The following is a 22,621-nucleotide window of genomic DNA, read 5'->3' as shown; positions in this document are numbered from 1 at the left end:
ACTCAGGATAAAATATAGAGTTTCTAAAATAGCTCAAAAAAAGTTAGATGACTTGTTTTCCAAATATATAAATGAATGATTTTTTACCCGTTTGGGAAAATAAGATAAAATTTAATAACCATAAAAACATTCCAAATTCATTGAGATGTCTAATAGTTGGTTCAAGCGGATGTGGAAAAACCTGTTTACTTTTAAAGATGCTCCTTGGTCCTAATTTTTTAGATTATGATAATTTAATAATTTTTACAAAGTCTAGTTTTCAACCCGAGTATCAACTACTCTCACAGGGTTTTAATGCAGGTCTTAAAAAGGAAGACATTATCGGTTTATTTAAACTTCAAAACAAACTAAATGATTATAATATTGAAGATATAATACAATTATTTTGTGATACACAGAAATCAAAATCGAAACCAAAACCCATAACTTGTATTCTCAGTGATAATACGGATGATATACCTTCACCTCAAGATTTAGATAAATCAAAAAAGAACCTCGTCATCTTTGATGATTGTGTTAATGAGAGAAACCAAACAGTAATGGATAGCTACTATACAAGAGGGAGACATTCTTCTTGTAATTGTATTTATCTTAGTCAGTCATATTTTCAACTCCCTCGACGCTCAGTAAGAAACAATGCTAATACTTTTATTTTATTTAAGTTAAATTCAATAGATGTAAATAATTTTTGGAGAGATAATTGCTCTACGTTATGTAGTAAAAAAGAATTTGAAAATTATATGAAACACACGATTGGAAAATATAAATATATTGTTGTGAAACAAGCTGAGATATTAAAGGATGTATTTTTATTTTAAACATAATTACATATATAAATGATTATTATTAATTATTATTAATTTATTATTAATTCTATTATTATTCTATTATTATTATTAATTATCTATCTATTATTATTAATCTTGTGGGTAAATCTGCTTCAGGAAAGAACTTTCATAAATCTAAACTCTTGAATAGTAAAAATGAAAAGATTGTAAGTTTTTTTTTAAAACACCCTATGATTCGTTTTGTGAGTACTACAACCAGAGCAAAGCGACCAGGAGAAGTAGAAGGGAAAGATTATTACTACATTTCAATGGAGGAACATATGCGATTGAGGAACGAAGGTCAAATATTTGAGGAGGTCTCTCTTGGTTCTACAAAATATTCACATTGTAAGAGTGAGTTAAATAAAGTAAAATCTAATGGTCTTGGGATTTTAGAAACTAATCCTGAAGGAATGAGACAAATTATTAAACAATTGTGTGGTGATGGAGTTATGATTTTATCATTCGGTTTTGATATCGATGAGGAGACTCAACGCAAACGTATGAAAAGCAGAGATACAAGTATTAGTGAAGAAGAAATAACAACTCGTATTAATACCAATAAAGAATTTGATGAAATATTTAAAGAAAAGGATTTATTTCAACACATTTACTATAATGACAAAGAAAAGGAAAATTTTCCCATTGACCTTTACAATTCATTAAATGATATTTTTCAAAAAATAAATACAGAAAATGAATACCGAAGAAAGAGCAAGAAAGTTTAAAGAACATCAAGAGTTGGTTTCAAAAGTTGTAAAGCAACAGGAAGAGATAAAGAAGAAACGGAGACAGAAACTAACTGGTGAAGAAGCCTTTGAAAGAAAACAAGAGAAATTTTTTAAACCGCTTTTAAAAACTCAACACCCTACAGTTCCCACGGTAGAATTTACTCCAAAAAAACTTCAAATGCTCAAAGATTTTAGTCAGATAACAAAACAAGAACTTGGAAAATTAGAATATAATGATGAAGAATTATTTCAGAAACTTGAGGAGGTAAATCAACCCCCTGATTATGAAGTGGAAGCTCTTCAAAACAATGAATATTTGGCAGATTCAAAAACCAGAGCAGGTCTCATTCCAACAGAAGAACCAGCAGTGTTCCATCTTGTGGAAGAAAAGGTATTGATATTTAATGATGAATTGATGTTCTTGAGTTCTACTCAACCAAATGTTAAATTAACTCCAAGATTAATGTTTCTTCTAACAAACCCCGGATTCAGCGGTTCAAAATATTTTGAGGAACCACTTGATATGGAAAGAGAGGAAGATAGGGTATATATTGAGTTGCTAAATGCACTTGATTATGGAGTTTCTGTTGCTGGTAAAAGTAAGAAGAATCAGAAGGAGAAACATATTATTGATGCTTTAAGTAAGCTTGGTTCAGGTGTTAGTTTTCTTCCAAATGACCCATCACAATTAGTTAATAGGCTATTATTGTTGTTAGGTAGTAAGAAGGCTGGAAACAACAATTGTTTTAATGAATCCTCAGCCATTTTAGATCAGTTGATGAATATGAAAATAATTAATAAATGTCAATACAAAGATATTTTACTAGATATTAAATAAGATGAGAAGCACAATTCTTAGTTTTAATTTCACAACGAGCGATTACACAGCTTCATTCCCTTACCCACTACAACTTGACCCCCTTACCTCATATGAGGCATCTTTATTGTTGATGGAAACTTATAATACCTTGTTTAATATCACAGAGAAAAACAACAAGTTTAGTTATAATCCAGGAAGTGGATATAAAACTATAACCGTTTCACCTGGAGCTTACGAGATTTCTCAAATATCTTCAGAAGTCTCTCGCCTTATGAAAGAAAAAGGTGATGAACCAAAAAATATTGTAATAGATATTCAAAAACACACTTCAAAATCAACGATTAAACTTAAAAATAATTATAAAGTTGATTTCACGATTGAAAATTCGTTTAGAGAGCTATTGGGTTTCTCTTCAAAAAAGATTGAAAATAACGGGACGTTTTACAGTGATAATGTTATCCAAATATCCTCCGGTATAAATTCAGTATTAATTCATTGTGATTTGATTGATGGTGCTTATAACGATGGAATAAGAACAAATACAATATTTTCATTCAGTGCATACTCAACCCCGATTGGTTATAAATTTAATATGGAACCAAAAAATCTTGTCTATTTACCTGTGTCAGGAAAAACCATATACAGAGTAAATTTTAGGATAACCGACCAAGATAATCGTATGATATCCTTTAATGATGAAATTATATCCATCAGAATTCACCTACGTGAAGTTTTTCAATAAATAAATAATGGTTATTGTGAGAAAACACGAGTTGGGAAAATATAAAATAATTACAGGGGAGGGCATGTACCTTTCACCATACTATACAAGGTATGTGGGTAAAGGATACTATAAACCTAAGAGACAACGAGGTGTGGGTCATCAATTTCGAAATAAAGGAGATGGGATAATTGATACTCTAATGGGTATTGGTTCAACCATCCTTAAATATAAAGACCTAATTGGTTCAACTGCTTCTGCCGTGGGCTCCGTTGCGGGTGCTATAAAGAGTATAAAAGATGCTCAAAAGGAGTCTCATAAATTACAAGCAATCAAAGAAATAAAAAAAGGTAAAACTCAACTATCTTCACAAGAACGACAAAAAATCATTAAAATACTTGGGTCAGGGTTTCAACGATTTTAATACTATATAAATACAAGTATGGAAGCGATTGATAGTATCTATGATTTGGATGATACAATTATCATTTCAAACCCCACGAAAAAGGAAGACTATTTTAAGGTAAATGCTATAACAGGAACAGACTGGAATTCAAACGGAACAAAAAGTTTTGAAATAAATAATCAACAAACTTACTTGAATATAGCTGATAGTTTCTTGCTGTGTAAATTTAAATTCACTAAGGCTGCGAATAATACTAATGCTACACTCGTAAATGATTTCTTCTGGAAAATGTTTGATAGTGTCCGCCTGTATATTGGAACGCAAGAGGTTGAAGCGGTTGATTATGTCTCTGCTACATCTGAAATGATGAAATTTACACTATATTCGTTTAGTGATAGAATGGGTAAGGGAGCTGTTGAAGGTTTTATTCCTGATATGTCAACGGGTACAAACGCAGACCCTGGTTATAGTCAAAGGAAGTCAATGTATAATGATGACGCAAAAGCTGAGAATAGTTTTACCGTAGCAGTACCTCTGAAAGGTATATTTGGATTTTGTGATTATGATATAGTTTTGTATGGGCTTAAAATTAGATTTCAACCACAAAGGAATGATAATGTAAATAGATTGCTTTTTGGGGTTGAAAATGCTTTTGGAGAAAATAATAAATTTGTTATTAATGATTTGTGTTGGTATATCAGTGAATATACTCCTAATCTTAAAACGGAAGAGATGTTAAATAGAAGACTTAACTCAAAGAAACCGCTAAATGTATCATACCTTAAAAGAAGATGTCAACACATTAAACTGGAACACACTACCTACACTTGGAATTTGGGTGTTCTTCAAGGAAAGCCACGATACCTCTGGCTCATCTATCTATAATTCCAGTAATCTCTGTGTGTATGTTTGTATGTTTGTATGTTTGTATGTTTGTATGTTTGTATGTTTGTATGTCTGTATGTCTGTGACCGCTGTTTCTCAACAACCACGGGTCCGATATACTTTAAACTTGCCAGGTATATTGCTGGGGACCCGAGGATGTGCCTTTTCAAGGTTTCATATTAATCGGAGAAGTATTTACCGAGCTATGTCCAAAAAACGATTCAACCAATCAGAGAGCAGCGAGCTATCACGTGTGCCGAACGTGGCGAACAGACTCTGCCTCGGACGGCACATTTGAGAGCGTATTCATTTATTTCACGTTGGAAAACTATGTTGCCGTTAAACTATGTTTTAAAACTAATTAAAACTAATTTGCGATTCATTCGCTTTCCTGCGCGTTTGTGCACGCGATGGCGATTTCTTTACCAAACTCCGCAAGCCGTTCGCTTTGGACCAAACCATTTCATGTAAATAGAGGGGGGGGATTGTCACCGTACTCGCAAGCCGTTCGCTTTGGACCAAACCATTTCATGTAAATAGAGGGGGGGGGGGATTGTCACCGTACTCGCAAGCCGTTCGCTTTGGACCAAACCATTTCATGTAAATAGAGGGGGGGGGGGATTGTCACCGTACTCGCAAGCCGTTCGCTTTGGCTTTGCGAATGGACCAAACAATTTCATGTAAATAGAGGGGGGGGATATAATTTTAGATATATATATAGTACGGGCATGCCCTAGTTTTTTAAAAACCAGATGGAGAGGACGGTACTAATAAGAATAATGCGCTGAGTGATAATGCTAAGGTGAAACAACTTCGGGTTTCTCTTGATGGCACATACTCTGTCTCAAAGATGGCACCGACAATATTCTGCGACAGCATCATGCTAATCTTGACCTTGGAGATGAGAAGACTCAGATCATAAAGACGGCACTCAAGTTCATATCCAATGATATTGCCTTGATTGATTTAGGTCCAAAGTCATACCCCACCACACACAGTATGACTGACATCGATAGTCAGCTGACACTTGTTCCTGCAAGCCTTCAGATGTTCTTGAGACCGATTGTCAAGACAGACGAAAGAGTTGCCGTTTGGGGGCAGAATTTTATTAAGGCCTGTCGACCTCGGTCTGGAGTATTGCCACACCAAATGGGGCTTGCCATACAACTTGATCATAGATTTGGGTCAAAATGGATGCTCAACAAGTTCCACCGGCTGGGATACACTGAGTCTTACACGGAGACACAAAACTACAAATACTGCTTCCTTAATAGTAGGAGTGGAGATGATGTTCCAGATACTTCTGGCACTCTTGACACCATTGTGGAGGAAACCGATGAACAGATCAATGATGAGGTTGCGGTTGATGCTGCACTTGAGGATCAATCAGTGATGACAGCCAAAGTGCCAGCCAGTGAAAGTGAATTGTCAAGTAATGATCAGGTGGTCTTTATGGAGGTTGGGGAAACAAACAATGCAGTCACTCAGTTTGTTGGAGACAATATAGATTTAAACATTGTCTCTATTCACGGAAACACTCCCTTTCACTCAATGGGTTGGATCGAAGTCACCTCTCCGGCACCACCTTTGCCAGATCCACAGACAACAGCAGCTTTCCCCCGGGTGAAGTTGAAGGCACTCGGCAAAGCTAAGATCCTGAGAGGAACTGAAGTAAAGATTATTCCATTTACGAACAGGAAACAGATAGGAACGAACGCGATCATGTTTCTCCCCCTCGCTGAGCTTTCCTCCTCCCTGGCTCATGATCAGCCACTCCTCACTCCAGGTGACAGAATCTGGGCAGCGGCAGGAGTGATCAAACCAGAGACTCTACCTCCAACAGAGGGTGCAGCTGCACAACATTCACTCCGTGCCTACCTGCAGACCCGGGACTGGATCCTTCTACAGAGCATGTCTCTGAACCCCAGTGACTATGGATGGACAATAGGTGTGCATGGGTATGAGCCAGTTCCAACACTGGACCCCACGGCTCCTGAAGAGCTATTGCAGTTCACGAGCTGTAATTGTCATGGAGATTGCAGCAACCGGCGATGCAGCTGCAAGAAGAATGGGGTCACGTGCATCTCGGCCTGTGGAGTCTGTAATGGCATTACATGCAGAAACTGGAGTCATGATGTTGTTGAGTCTGAAGAAGACATAGACAATGACTGTTGAAACTTCTGACATTGTGAATGAGAAATAACTCTTGAGTATTATATATGTATGTGAAATAAAAGCTACTTTGTGTGTAAATGTAAAAGTGAAAATATAAATGTTAACAATCAACTCAGAATCATGAAAAACCCTTATTTGACCCCTCATAAGTTACTTAAGGGCCGATTAAAAAAAAAAAAAATTCTCGAAAATAATTTTTCGGTACCCGAATTCAACAGCTTTTTTTCTGGGTTTCCCACAAGAGTTGAACTTCAACATTTTAACACATGTTATTACACACCTTTACAAACATATTGGTGAATAAATTTTTTGGTAACAATTTAGTTAACAGATTTGTGAAATATCTCATAAAATGCCCTTACTAAGTGTACGTTTTTAACTCTGTGAAGATTAAAACCCAAGCTCGACAGATGGACAGGTCCAGATTTGAGAAAAATTGAATGTTGCAGGCATTTCATGTTAAAAGTGGGCAAACAAGTTTTTGAGGATAATCTGAGGGTGCTGAATTCAAAAAAAATTGTTTGCCAGGCTGAATTTTGAGATTTTGACCCTCAAATTTGGGAAAAACAAAATGGCCACCATTTTTCATCTTTTTGCCTTATAACTCGGCTTCTAAGAATTATTGAAGTTTTAAAATTGTGGCAATACCGATGTTTGTGATACCAAGGATTCCAAATATGTTGTCACCTAAGTTGTATCTAGTTTGGTTTATCTGCCATCCTGAATTCCAAGATGGCCACCATTATTCACCTTGTGCATTAATCAGCCCACAGGCAAAAATAACACATGTTTAAAATGATGACAATACCTATTTCCTGTCCAGAAAGAAAATAAGGGCAAGACTAAAGTTTGCCAATGAACAACTAGGCAAAGACCAGCACTTCTGGAACAATGTGATCTGGACAGATGAGTCAAAGGTAGAGCTATTTGGCCACAGTACCAGAAGACATGTTTGGCGAAAACCAAAGACAGCATTTGACCACAAGAACCTGATACCAACTGTAAAGCATGTAAAACTCTAGAGCTGTACGAGAAAAGGTCCCAGGATGACATTAATCACTAAAACTGTTTCTCAGCTGTCTTGACAGTAGATGGCTGGGGAGGGTGCCGTGGGGGACTGACAGTTATTTCCCCCATGCCCCATTCTGCAGATGGAATTTGAAAAATATGATATATTAAAATTATATGAAAGAGAGAAGTCGGATCAGCGACATTACCTCGTGTTCAACAGAAGCAAAACCCCCTTTTCAGCCTCTTACAGGGGACAGATCCGGATGAGGAGCACAATCCCATGAGACCTTACTGTCGCGTTCCCGGGGTGAGCACCCCTGGGGACGGATAGCCAATTGAGCTTTTACTCCAAGGCGTTCAATCTAATGGCGGTGTGAATACGCGCGGGGGATGAGGGCAGTGATGGGTAATGAAGCTCTTACCTTCATGGGTCCCACTGGACGTCTTTGAACCTGTGATAATCAACTCAAACCCGACACGGAATTATAATGCAAAAATACTGGCTTTATTGAAAGAAATGTCGGTAACAAAATAATGCACGGTAAAACTAAAATTCTAATTGAGGGACCCTCCATATGGACTCGTATACAGACAAGGGGAATGATAAAATACCAAGAGAACAATGACCACAGTGTGGTCACCAGCTGCAACATGTAGAATCATGAGGATATCTGTTGCAATAATGTGCGCATGCACATTGTGTATCATGTATGTGCATGCGCTGTCCAAAAAGGTACCCCAACAACAACAACAACAACAACGTGGTCCTCTCCTGGAGCTGCTCGTCGCAGCAAAAAATAATGAATGTTTCTGCCAGCACTCAGCTCTGGTCTCGACGAGCACTTTGGGAGCTTGGTGGTCGTTGAAGCTTGAAGGCACCCGATGGGAAGCGCACAAGATGGCGGTGGCACCGCGCCCTTAGTAGCCACCGGCGCGAGGCAAGCAGATAGCACGACCTCCTTCGGCTCGCTCGCGGCCCCTTCCGCCTCTGAAGAACAACACAGCTGCCAAAAACTCGTCCCTTTCACTTGCAAAGCTCCCAAAAGGCACCCAAAAAGCTTTCAGCGATCTCCTCACAGGTGACCACACAGGTAAAACATGACCGCCTACGATGAAAGCCAGGACCAAGAGAGGGACAAATGTCTGGACCCTGCTCTTTCGTTCTCAAGGTTCTGATGTCATCGCGATGACATCTCTGCCTGCTCCCATCAGCGAGTCCCTCTCATCACTCAACAATACCAGACCAATCACTGCTCTTCAGGGTGTGGCCTCACGGACCTGCCTGCTTGATGTTGTGATGTGGCCGCTGACAGCACCAGCGGTATTGTTTAATGTCCTGTTCCAGTTGGTTTTCATTTACTGTTTATATTAGGTGTAGCGTATGTTTTTAGTGCGTCATAAGGAACAAGGGGAAAAGTACAGAGGACATTTACATACAGGGAATTTACCATTAATCCCTAACTAATTAACATAACCACACCCCTTATCATGGGAACAAAGATAAACTCTTACACGACATACGGTCCAACGGCTCCCTACTTATGGTACATGGGGTTTCTTCTTCTTCATTGCGACATACGGAGCATGGTAATCTATACAATTCTACCTGGCCCTATGGTATTTCATTGCCCTGTGGTATGGCATTTCTAGATAACCCTAGAAACGTAACATTACTTTCCAGGGCCTACTTACTGGAACCTTTCCAGTGGATACATTTAATGCTCCGGATATGCGGTTTAACCACAGGACAGGCTTATCTGAGATTCTAGCAACAGGCCCTGATGCCTCATACCAAATTTGGTCCATAATCGTTGAGGTAGTTGTGGAGATGTTTTCGTGAAAATGATGGATTTGGGAGGGGCCCATGGCCCCCTTTCCAGGTGATATTTCCCATAAGGAGCACAACCTAAGGTTAGGGCATGGTCCAGATGCCTCTTGGCAAGTTTGGTCGGGATCTGTCGCATGGTTTCTGAGAAGATGATTTTAAAATAAAATACCAATATTTAAGGCAAACCTTTTTACATCCTTTAAAGGGGCACTCATGCAGATGGTGAGCACAATGGGTGGGACCTTGCTGGCCTGATAAATCGTTACAAATTAGATCCATAATTGGTTGGGTAGTTTGTGAGGAGATATTTTAGTCAAATGTTGATGGACGTACATATATACACACGGACGGACGGCTGGGCACCTGGACACATTCTATGAGCTTATTTCACGGAAATAACCAAAATAGTATAGATATAACACATGCAATAACTATTTTTTCACTGATTTACTCACCTTCAGTTCAGCATGAGCAATCTCCAAAGCAACAACGTCGTGGTCCCGATGTTGTCCACCTGTGCACGTGATGCACATCAAGCTCCCATCATCCTTACAATAGAGTTGGATTGGCTTTCTGTGCTCAATGCATCTTAGTTCCTCAATCTTCACTCCAGGATCCACCAGTTTGTGCCCTTTCTGTTTATGAGGCTTCAGGTGTTTCGCACAGCAGAGGATCTCACAAGGTACACACCTCTTGGCTGCCTCTCGATTACAAACCTCACAGAAACTCTCAATGCCCCCTGATTTCATTCCTTCCTTAACATTCACATCACCACGTTCTGTATCTCGGACCTCCAATCCAAACTTTCCCTTTTTCAACTTCATATTTTCTACCAAGTTGGCAATGATCACATTCTTCTTGAGCTTTGGTTTTTGTGGAAAAACCTCACGGCAATATGGACAAACATAACCTGTGTCTTCTTCCCTTTTCTCCCAGGATTTCTCTATACACACACGACAAAATGAGTGCCCACATGGCAAACCAACGGGCTCCTTGTAGAGTTCAAAGCACACTGGGCATGTGAGTTCATTCAAAATAACTCCAATATCAGAAGAAGAAGAAGAAGAAGAAGCCATTTCCTTGGGGTGAGAGGAGAGTGTGAAGCAGGGTTGAATTGAAACCTGCAAATGGAGATTGAAAATTAGAAATATTTAAGTAATGGAAGAGCAAGTATATATATATAAATAAATAATTAATGTAGCATGCTGAAATTACAACGCTCTCATTCCAATATGGAATGTGTTGACAAATTTCTCCTGTCACCGCTAATCTTCCCCAGATAGTCTTATTTATTGAACTGCATTATTTATTGCAAATAATTTGTCGGATGTAATCGATAACTTTGTATTAACTGTAATCCTGTGTGTTGTGTTGAATGGGTGAATCCATCATTTGATGGGATTTTCCTTGCGTATTCACATAAAGAACAATCCCCGAGTATTAACATTCGGAATAATCATTCAGGTTATTAAATGAAATGACAAACTGGATAAGAAGATCATCAGAAGGTGCACTCGATAATCACAAACAGGTAACACAACAGAGTGCCAGGTGTCTCATGACAATGTACTCCTGTCGAAAAACACATAAACAGAGATTATAATGAGATTTCATGAGTGAAACATCTGATCCATCACTTAATATAGTGTAGCAGCATAGCAAACCTGTTGTGCATTTTGTGATACAAGCACCAAATTTGGCACAAATGTACATTAATATGTTGCGAACATTTTCAGATATTGGGCCACTTGAAATTCCGTAATTTTTTTTTTCAATTTTTTTCAAATTTCGTAATTTCAAATTTTTCGGGTGACACCGTCACAATTTCGGTCTTCGAGGCCGGCCGATATAGTGGGGCGGCTTAGCCCAAATATTCAAAAGAATTGTGCATTTTGTGATACAAGCACCAAATTTGGCACAAATGTACATTAATATGTTGCGAACATTTTCAGATATTGGGCCACTTGAAATTCCGTAATTCTTTTTTTCAATTTTTTTCAAATTTCGTAATTTCAAATTTTTCGGGTGACACCGTCACAATTTCGGTCTTCCAGGCCGGCCGATATAGTGGGGCGGCTTAGCCCAAATATTCAAAAGAATTGTGCATTTTGTGATACAAGCACCAAATTTGGCACAAATGTACATTAATATGTTGCGAACATTGTGTGGTCAGCAATGAAGACGAGAGTCTGAATTACATGTATGCAAAAGACCTTGTGAACCAGTGAAGCAAATACACGGGTAAGCATGAATTAAATCTAGGGCATGATATAATTTCCATGATGTTTACCTCTACACTCAATGGTGGAAGGAGGTAATGTTTTGATCCCAGCTTGTCTGTATGTCTGTTTGTCTGTTAGTCCACAAAATTCCAGACAAAGCTTGTAGTAGTGGTAGTTGTAGTGGTAGTGGTGATAACAGAAATTGTTATATAGAACTGAACTTATATTATTATTATATGCAGAAAATAACTTCATTTCTATATGCCCTGCAGTGGACAGGTTAATTGGTTTATGCACTGAAGGGGTCACCCTGGTGTGCACTGCTGTGTTCTGCCTCACTGAGTTGTTCAGGTATGATGTACTCAGCACAAGCTTCGGTCGGCCCGGAGGTGGGGTGCGGGGCCTGTCACGGAACGTCAAAACAAACGGCCTGCCGGGGCCGCCCAAAAGTCGGGCGTGAGGGGCGCGTCCACTAATGGAACGCCTCTCGCTTCCCAGATCGAGGACCACGTGGTCAGGAGAACCTCGTCCCTTCCGGTCACACTTTGCCTATCGGCCGGCCTCGAAGACCGAAATTGTGACGGTGTCACCCGAAAAATTTGAAATTACGAAATTTGAAAACATTTGAAAAAGAAAATTACGGAATTTAAAGTGGCCCAATATCTGAAAATGTTCGCAACATATTAATGTACATTTGTGCCAAATTTGGTGCTTGTATCACAAAATGCACAATTCTTTTGAATATTTGGGCTAAGCCGCCCCACTAATAGGAGTTTTAGTAAAACGAAGTTCGAAGGGTTCACCTGGTATCATCACTTCCGGTTCCAGTCTCTGAGCTGTGGATGTGCGATTTTCACCTCTGCCAACTTCCTCAAAGATGTCTTTCCCGGTCGTTTTCGTTGTTTGTTTTGGTGTATAACTAGTATAACTAGTATAACTAGTCCCATTCCTCCCTCCGGGTCTGCAAAACAGGTGTTCACCGCAATCTCTTATCTTCCCCCATCCGAAACCTTGATCTTTTCTACCCCTGTTAACCTACCTCAAATAGACCTCCTTCAAATTCCGTGTTTTTTTTTCCTAAAATCCCTGCAGTGTCCATCTTGTTTATCCCATGTACGTTTACAGGATTCGAACCTTTAACTGATCAAACGTTTCCTGGATTCGAAACATTAACCGATTCAAACGTTTACCGGATTCGAACTTTACCCAATTCAACCGTTTGCCGGATTTGAACCATTGACCGATTCAAACCTTTACCCGATTCGAACCTTTAACCGATTCAAACGTTTACCGGATTCGAACCATTACCCAATTCAACCGTTTACTGGATTTGAACCATTGACCGATTCAAACCTTTACCTGCTTCGAACCTTTAACCGATTCGAACGTTTACCGGATTCGAACCATTACCCAATTCAACCGTTTACCGGATTCGAACCATTACCCAATTCAACCGTTTACCGGATTCGAACCATTGACCGATTCAAACGTTTACCGGATTCGAACCTTTACACGATTCATACGTTTCCCAGTTTCGAACCTTTAGCTTATTCAACGTTTATGGATTCGAACCTTTAGCTTATTCAAAGGTTTATGGATTCGAACCTTTAGCTTATTCAAAGGTTTACCGAAATCGAACCTTGAACAGATTCAAACGTTTACCAGATTCAAACGTTTACCCGATTCAAACCTTTACCCGATTCAAACGTTTACCCGATTCAAACCTTTACCGAACTCGAACATTTAACAGATTCAAACGTTTACCCGATTCAAACCTTTAACCGATTCAAACCTTTAACAGATTCAAACGTTTATTGGATTGGAATCTTTAACCGATTCGAACCTTTAACCGATTCGAACCTTTAACCGATTCGAACCTCTAACCGATTCGGACCTTTAACCGATTCGAACCTTTAACCGATTCGAACCTTTAACCTCGCACCCAGCCCTCCCTCTCTCTTCCACAAATCTCCCGATATTCCTGTTTTCCACTGTTATTGTACTTCCCCCTCACCCCTCTAGCTCCTTTATTATATGTTCCATATGTTAGCATGAGCCTCGACTTGGTATCTCTCTATAAATTCCAGTAATCTCTGTGCGTCTGTGACCGCTGTTTCTCGACAACCACCGGTCTGATCTAATCGAAACTTGCCAGCTATATTGCTGGGGACCTGAGGATGTGCGTTTTCAAGGTTTCATATTAATCGGACAAGTGGTGACCACGTCATGGCCATTTATTTAGCAAACACATACATAGGGCGCCGCCTTGTGGTCACCCCTCCCCCCTCCTCTCCAACGTGGACCACGTGCGTAATGGCGTTCTGCGCCGCGGCCACGAAACGAGCAGGGAGATCATCGGCAGAACGCAACTCGACTGCAGGTGTCCAGTGTCGGTTTTGGAGAGAGATTGGGGATTTTGAAGGGGGCCTATTGTTATCTCTATAGGGGGGAAGGAGGAGGAGGAGGAGGGGAAGGGGAGGAGGAGGAGGGAAGGGGGAGGGAGGAGGAGGAGGGGAAGGGGGGAGGAGGAGGAGGGAAGGGGAGAGGAGGAGGAGGAGGGGAAGGGGAGGAGGAGGAGGAGGAGGAAGAGGGGAAGGGGGAGGAGGGGAAGGGGAAGGGGAAGGGGGGGAGGAGGAGGGGAGGGGAAGGGGAGGAGGAGGAGGAGGGGAAGGGGAGGAGGAGGAGGAGGGGAAGGGGAGGAGGAGGAGGCGGGGGAGACAGGGAGGATGAGGAGGAGGAGGAGAGGAGGGGAGGAGGAGGAGGACGACCGCACCAGGCGCGCAGTGGATGGGGCGCCAAATTTACATCCTCAAAAAACCGTTTCCATGCTCATTTGTTTGTATTGTTTATAAATGATAACACAACGCACTCGTGAGATCAGGAAAAGCAACTTCAGAACCGCGTTTTACAGTTTAAACTCCGTGCTTCGTGTAAATGTGTCAGATCGATGTTTACAAACTACTTTACATCCGAATTCACTTTTTTCCGAATTCCTATTTCCATCACCTCGCACAGATGTCCGTGAAGTTAACACATTTCCCTTTACCGTTACCCTTTACCCCTTTCCCTTTACCCTTCACGAGATTCAAAGTTAGGTTTGTACCTTTACAAATATGGATGTTGTTGTGGATTTCTTTGTACAAAAGGCGGATGCGAATGTGTAAATAGGGTAAATTATGGACTATGGTAATCCGATAATGGTTCGAATCCGGTAAACGTTTGTATTGTAGCGGTTCCCGCTGAATGTACAAAATCGCCTTGCACCTGCCAGGACGCGGCCAGGGCGCGATCGCCATGCCGGCTCATCCCGGACGGGCCCAGACGCACCTCTCCTGGGCATGCCCGACTCGCTGTTCCCGGCATGCCCGAACCTCCCGGCACGCCCGGTCTCGTCTTTCCTGGGCATGCCCGCTCTCGCCTTTCCAGGGCTCGCCCAGAGCGCCTGGGCACGCCCAGCCTCGACTTGCCAGGCCGCGTCCAGGACGCCCGGGCATGTCCAGACTCGCCTTTCCAGGGCTCGCCCAGAGCGTCCGGGCATGCCCGCTCTCGCCTTTCCAGGGCTCGCCCAGAGCGCTCGGGCACGCCAGCCTCGACCTGCCAGGCCGCGTCCAGGACACCCGGGCATGTCCAGACTCACCTTTCCAGACTCGCCCTTGACACCCGGGCATGCCCGGTCTCGCATTTCGGGAAAATGCCCCGGCATAAATGTGTATATATATTGCTGCCCGATAAACGAGCTTGTCAGAATACTGAGCTGTTTTGTTTCAATAAAGCAACTCGGACGAATTCCGTCTTTGGTCGCGTCAATTATTTTGACTCGCATTGGAGCGCAGCTCCTTCACTGGTGACCTACCGACATGGACACGGCAGTGACTCTTAAACTGCCTACCTTCTGGGAGGCTCATGCGGCTGTTTGGTTCGCCCAGGCGGACTCCCAGTTCGCCCTGCGAGGCATTGCCGCGGATGACACCCGCTTCCCCCACGTCGTGGCAGCGCTCTGTTCCACCACCGCAGCCCGCGCCCTGAGCCTCCGCGAGCACCCGCCGGCTGCGGACAAGTATGACGTGCTGAAGACGCTCCTCCTCGACGCTTTCGCCCTCTCACCGGCGGCACGCGCACGGCGCCTGCTCGACCTGCCCGAGCTCGGCGACACGCGCCCGTCCGAGCGCATGGACTATATGCTCTCGTTGCTCGGTGAGCACTCTCCGGATTTTCTGTTCTGCGAGCTGTTTCTTCGCCAGCTGCCTCACCCAGTACGCCTCGCCCTGGCTGGCACGTCGATCACCGATCCCCGCGCCCTCGCCAGGGAAGCCGATAAGATCTCCTCGGCGGGCCAACACATCGGTGCGGCTACCTGGAGCCTGCCGCCGTCCGAGGCGACGCCCACGACGCCGAGCGCCCTGCACGGTTGGAGGCCGAACTGCCGGTGCAACTGGCGGCCGCCACGCCGCGCCGACTGCTTCCAACACGACGGCCGGGGCCTCCACCTGACCAGGTGTGGTGTTATTACCACGCCAGGTTCGGACACAAGGCTCGGACGTGCCGACCCCCGTGTACTTTCGGCAAGTCGGGAAACGGCCGGGCCGCGTTCATTCCCAGCCATGAGTGCCGGCCACTCGGGCAACTTGCTTTTTATTCGGACAAAGCGTCTGGGCGGCGTTTCCTTTGTGACACCGGCGCCAAACTGAGCGTCATACCTGCCTCCGAGCAGGACAGGCGGGACGCCGTTTGCAGCCCCTCTTTGGTTGCTGCTAATGGCTCGGCCATACGCACTTTCGGCCCGCGCGACGTCACCCTCTGCTTCGGCAGCCAGCGCTTTCAGTGGACCTTTGTGACCGCCTGCGTCCCATGACTTTGCTGGCGCCGACTTCCTCTGCGCGCACGGGCTGCTGTCGACGTCAAACGATGTCGCCTTGTCAATGCCGAGACCTTCAGCTCCCTGGCGTGCACGATGAGCAGCTCCGCGCCGACCGAACTGGCGTGCGCCCTCCGATGGCGAACGAGTTTGCTCGCCTGCTCATGGAATTCCCGGCCCTCACGCGGCCGACCTTTTCGGCCGTCGCAGTGCGGCATGGGATCGAGCACCACATACCCAATACGGGCCCGCCGGTCTACACCAGGGCCCGCCGCCTCGACCCGGCCCAGCTCGCCATGGCAAAGGCCGAGTTCGATGCGTTGGAGCACCTCGGCATTGTGCGGCGCTCCAATAGCATGTGGGCCTCACCACTGCACATCGTGCCAAAGCCGGGGGGCGGATGGCGCCCGTGTGGCGACTACCGCCACCTCAACGACGCTACCACCCCCGACAGTTACCCGAGATCCCGCGCATCCAAGACTTTTCTGCCCGTTTGGCGGGACGGGTCATATTTTCCAAAATTGACCTGATACGGGGATACCACCAGGTACCTGTCTGGGCGGGCCGACGTCCCGAAGACGGCCGTCATCACGCCGTTCGGCCTGTTCGAATTTTTGAGGATGCCGTTTGGCCTCAAGAACGCGGCCCAGGCGTTCCAGCACTTAATGGACGGCGTGCTGTGCGACCTGCCATTTATTTTCGTCTATCTGGACGACATCCTCGTCGCCAGCACGTCCCGCGCCGAGCACCTCCTCCACCTCCGAACACTGTTCGGTCGCCTCAGCGAGCACGGCTTAATTGTCAACCCGGCCAAATGCCACTTCGGCACGACGACCGTTGACTTTTTGGGCCACCGCATCACAAGACCGGGGCCGTGCCGCTGCCGACCAAGGTCGAGGCCATCACCACGTTCCCGCATCCCTGTTCCATCAAGGCCTACAAGAGTTCCTCGCCATGGTGAATTTTTATCACCGATTCATGCCCCGCGCTGCTCCGCTCATGCGGCCCCTTTATGAGGTCCTCCGGGCAAGCCGGCCAAGCCTGACATCGTTTGGTCCACGGCCGTGGACGCGGCCTTCGCGAGCGCAAAACGGGCCCTCGCCGACGCAACGCTGCTGGCTCTCCCGGTGCTCAACGCGCCCATCGCCCTCACTACGGACGCCTCCAACTACGCGGTGGGCGCCGTCCATGAACAATGGGTGGACGGGGTTTGGCAGCCACTCACTTTTTTCAGCCGGCAACTCCGGCCGAACGAGTTAAAATACAGCACGTTCAACCGCGAGCTGCTCGGTCTATTCTGGCCGTTCGCCATTTCCGACACCTCCTGGAGGGCCGCCCGTTCATGGCTTTCGTCGACAACAAGCCATTGGTCTACGCATTGGCCAAAGTCACGGAGCCGTGGTCGGCCCGCCAGCAGGGCCACCTCTCCGCCGTGTCGGAATTCACCATGGACATCCGGCACGTCGCCGCAAAGACAACGCCGTGGCCGACTGTCTTTCTCGGGCCAGTGCGAACGCGGTCCACCTCGGCGTGGACTTCGCGCTCATGGCGGCCGACCAGACCACCGACACCTTGGTGCAGGCCCTCCGGGCGGCGGACACGGGCCTCCGCCTGGCCGACATCCCCTTCGCAGGCACCGTCCTGCTCTGCGACATCTCCAGGGCCAGCCTCGCCCATCGTGCCCGTTTCCTGGCAGCGCCGCATCTTTGCCTCCATCCACGGCCTTTCTCACCCGGGCCGGAAAGCTTCTCAGAAGCTGGTGTCGGTGCGTTTCATCTGGCACGGCCTTCGACGGAACGTCCGCGACTGGGCCAACGCCTGCATGCCTGCCAGCGGGCCAAGATCCACCGCCACACCCAGGCCCCGCTAGCCCCTTTCATCGTGCCTGCACGGCGTTTCGACCACGTCCACGTGACCTGGTGGGTCCCCTGCCCCCATCGCGGGGGTTCACCCACCTGCTCACCATGGTGGACAGGGACAACCAGATGGCCGGAGGCCGTGCCCTCACCTCCACCACCACCGCCGACGTGGTGCAGGCGTTCATCGCCACCTGGGTCGCGCGCTTCGGCGCACCGGCGGACATCTCGTCTGACCGCGGCCCACAGTTCACGTCCGAACTTTGGGGCGTGGTCGCCCGCTCGTTTTGGGTCACGTCTGCACCGCACCATGGCCTACCACCCCCAAGCCAACGGGTTGTGCGAGCGATTTCACCGCTCCATGAAGGCCACACTCATGGCCGGCCTTCAGGATGACGGTTGGACCGACCGGCTGCCGTGGGTCCTTTTGGCCTCCGCACGGCCCCCAAGGAGGACCTCCGGGCGTCCGCCGCCGAGCTCGTCTACGGCCAGCCGCTCCGCGTCCCAGGCAAGTTCGTGCCCGACGCTACCAGTCCCTGGTCCACCGCACACCAGCGCTCGGACCTCCAGGAGGCCGCCCGACGATTTGCCCCGTGCCAACGTCCCGCCACGGTGGCCCCCAGTCCTACGTCCCCCCCCGGCGCTTCGCACAGCGGAGTACGTCTTTGTGCGTCATGACGCGCACTGGGGGCCACTCCCGGCCGCCGTACGACGGGCCCTTCCGGGTCCTGCGACGGGGCGACAATCCTTCGTCGTCGACGTTGTCGGCCGGTCGGACCGGATCTCTGTGGACCGCCTCAAACCGGCACACGTGGACGTCGACCGACCCACCACATTTGGCCCTTCCTCTGTGGCGAGGCCGCCCCCCATCCACAGTTCCCCCCGCTCGACCCACCCACCACAGATCAGACCCCCCCCCCCACAACCCTCCAGGGGTCGCTTCAGCCTGGTCATCCGGACCCCCCTTAAATTGACCCTGCTGGTGGCAGGTCGATTCTGGAGGGGCGTGTGTAGCGGTTCCCGCTGAATGTACACAATCGCCTTGCACCTGCCAGGATGCAGCCAGGGCGCGATCGCCATGCCGGGCTCGTCCGGACGGGCCCAGACGCACCTCTCCTGGCATGCCCGGACTCGCTGTTCCCGGGCACGCCCGAACCTCCCGGGCACGCCCGGTCTCGTCTTTCCCGGCATGCCCCACTCTCGCTTTCAGGGCTCGCCCAGAGCACCGGGCATGCCTAGCCTCGACTTGCCAGGCCGCGTCCAGGACGCCCGGGCATGTCCAGACTCGCCTTTCGAGGGCTCGCCCAGAGCGTCCGGGCCATGCCCGCTCTCGCCTTTCCAGGGCACGCCCAGCCTCGACTTGCCAGGCCGCGTCCAGGACGCCCGGGCATGCCCGGTCTCGGTTTTACCGGGCAAACGCCCCGTCATAAATGTGTATATATATTGCTGCCCGATAAACGGGCTTGTCAGAATACCTGAGCTGTTTTGTTTCAATAAAGCAACTCGGACGAATTCCGTCTTTGGTCGCGTCAATTCTTTTGTCTCGCGTTGGAGCGCAGCTCCTTCAGTATCAGTAAAAGGTTCGAATCCGGTAAACGTTTGAATCAGTTAAAGGTTCGAATCGGGTAAACGTTTGAATCAGTTAAAGGTTCGAATCGGGTAAACGTTTGAATCAGTTCAAGGTTCGAATCCGGTAAACGTTTGAATCAGTTAATGGTTCGAATCCGGTGAACGTTTGAATCAGTTAATGGTTCGATTCCGGTAAACGTTTGAATCAGTTAATGGTTCGAATCCGGTAAACGTTTGAATCAGTTAATGGTTCGAATCCGGTAAACGTTTGAATCAGTTAAAGGTTCGAATCCGGTAAACGTTTGAATCAGTTAATGGTTCGATTCCGGTAAACGTTTGAATCAGTTAATGGTTCGAATCCGGTAAACGTTTGAATCAGTTAATGGTTCGAATCCGGTAAACGTTTGAATCAGTTAAAGGTTCGAATCCGGTAAACGTTTGAATCAGTTAAAGGTTCGAATCCGGTAAACGTTTGAATCAGTTAAAGGTTCGAATCGGTAAACATTTGAATCAGTTAAAGGTTCGAATCCGGTAAACGTTTGAATCAGTTAATGGTTCGAATCCGGTAAACATTTGGATCGGGTAAACGTTTGAATCAGTTAAAGGTTCGAATCTGGTAAACAGTTAAAGGTTCTATCTGTCGCCGCATCCTTGGGGCGGTCACGGTTTTTCGAAGCTGTTCCACGATCTTCACGCACGCTCGAAGTTAAGTAGCCTAATTGTCACATTTGTATTTTTGTCGAAACTGTATTTATCTTACGTGTGTGTACCTTTTGCGTGTCCCTCGGGAGATAATCGGTGTTAATCTTTCATACCTGTAAAAAAGTCGAGTATTTCGTGCCACGCGGCCTCGTTGTTGAAGCTTCCGACCTTGAGGCCTGGTTCTCTCCGGAATCCAAAGCGGTGTTGAAGCTTCCGACCTTGAGGCCTGGTTCTCTCCGGGAATCCAAAGCGGTGATTTTTTCATTCATGTGTTTGTCAAATTTCAACTCGTTATTTTATCGTCCATGCATTATTGTTTGTTTGTAATTAGTTTTTGGTTTCAATTTCCTGCAACTCGTAATTAATTAATCGTGTTCTGCTCCGCATGTGCAGCCTTGTACCCCCGTCGGTGTTTGTTAACTTCAGTCCCCTACATCGTGTTTTGCTTACCTCTTAGTTTTTTCCCTTCTACCCCGAACATAATACTCTTTGTCTAACGTTTTAAATCCCCACCCACACCCCCCCCCCCCCAAAAAAAAAATTACCAAAAACTTTTATTTTCCTTTCTCCACGTGTGCTGTTTGTCTCATCCTGTACTTTCTGTCCAGGTGAGCTGTTCCCCACGCCCCCATTATCTTCTTGCCATCCACCTTTTGCCCTGTTCTCGTGACTCGTGGTGGTCCCCTCTCGGCCCTCCCCCCGTTGGTATTTTGTGCATATAAGATTGTTCACGGTTCTGTTGAAATATTATTTAAATATGTGTAACCTTTCCCCTTCAGTGTTTTACTCAGAGGTATTTTACAACACGCTGTTTTTCTTCCTATTTAAAAGGCTTTTCTCAATTTCCTCACCAACTCATTCCGCGTCAAAAAAAAGAAATTCAATCTCTTATACGTCTCCCTCACTACATGGTCTAAATTCTCATTCATTCCACCCCTCCTCCATAGTTCTGAATCGGATTGCTAACTTGAAAATCACAACAAACCCAATTTGTTATCAATGTTCGTCTTTCATTAATCATCCACTTTCTAAACTCCCCTCTTGCCCCTCCACTCCTAAACTCACCCCTTGCCCCTCCACTCCTGAACTCCCCCCTTGCCACTCCACTCCTAAACACCCCCCTTGCCCTTCCCCTCCTAAACTCACCCCTTGCCCCTCCACTCCTGAACTCCCCCCTTGCCCTTCCCCTCCTAAACTCCCCCCTTGCCCCTCCCCTCCAAATCCCCCCTTGCCCCTCCACTCCTGAACTCCCCCCTTGCCCTTCCCCTCCTAAACTCCCCCCTTGCCCCTCCCCTCCTAAACTCCCCCCTTGCCCCTCCCCTCCTAAACTCCCCCTCACTCCTCCCCTTCAAAACTCCCCCCAACCCCTCCCATTCAAATCTCCCCCCATACCATTCCTCTCCAATTCTCCCTCCTCCCCCCTCCTCCTCAAAGCTGCCTCCTCCCCACTTCGTCTCCCTTCTATCTCATACCTCCACCCCCCCCCCCAACCTTCTACTTTCCTCTGCCCCTCCTCAAACAACCCCTGACTGTGCCTCATCCCTTCACCATCAAACCTTTCATCCTCCTCATCCTTCCCTTTCTTGTAACTCTTCTGTAATCCCTGCCACACTATCAACTGCTTTCCTAACCTCCCCCTCTCATCCTTCATCTTACCGTACTCCTCCCCTCCCCTCCCCTGTCCTGTACCCGATGCTCCCCCTCTCTCTTCATTAACGGTATGGACCTCAAACATCCGGGGCCTTTGCTCAAACCTGACTGATCTCTCCATACAGGTTGCTTCTGACAATCCAGACTTGATCTGCTCAACAGAGACTTTCCTCCTTCAAGTTGTCTCTGATTCCTTAATATCTCTTCCTGGTTACTCCCTCCTCCGGTATGATAGACCTGAGCCTCGGCCTGGTGGTCGGGTGGCTATCTTTATCAAAAACTCTCTTCCTCACTCTCCTTGCACTGCCCTCTCTCCTCCTCACCCCCAGGAGTACATCTGGCTACGGCTTCCTCTCCGCTCCC

General features: G+C 46.4%; 1 protein-coding gene across 1 annotated transcript in view; it reads right to left on the bottom strand.

Moving 5' to 3' along the window:
• Positions 1 to 7,611: 7,611 nt before the first annotated feature.
• Positions 7,612 to 22,621, bottom strand: part of LOC144889639 (uncharacterized) — a 358,361-nt gene continuing 343,351 nt past the window's right edge. The window contains exons 4-5 of the mRNA XM_078770657.1: positions 9,860 to 10,525; positions 7,612 to 8,564 (exon numbers count right to left, since the gene is read on the bottom strand). Of these exons, the coding sequence (XP_078626783.1) occupies positions 8,397 to 8,564; positions 9,860 to 10,525 (834 nt within the window). The 3' untranslated portion in view covers positions 7,612 to 8,396. The remainder of the gene's footprint in view (positions 8,565 to 9,859; positions 10,526 to 22,621) is intronic.

This window comes from Myxine glutinosa, chromosome 1 (assembly GCF_964187855.1).
Source record: "Myxine glutinosa chromosome 1, kmMyxGlut1.1, whole genome shotgun sequence".
Lineage (NCBI taxonomy): Eukaryota > Metazoa > Chordata > Myxini > Myxiniformes > Myxinidae > Myxine > Myxine glutinosa.
Note: the sequence above shows the minus strand (reverse complement) of the source record. Positions and strands in the feature narration are given on the sequence as shown.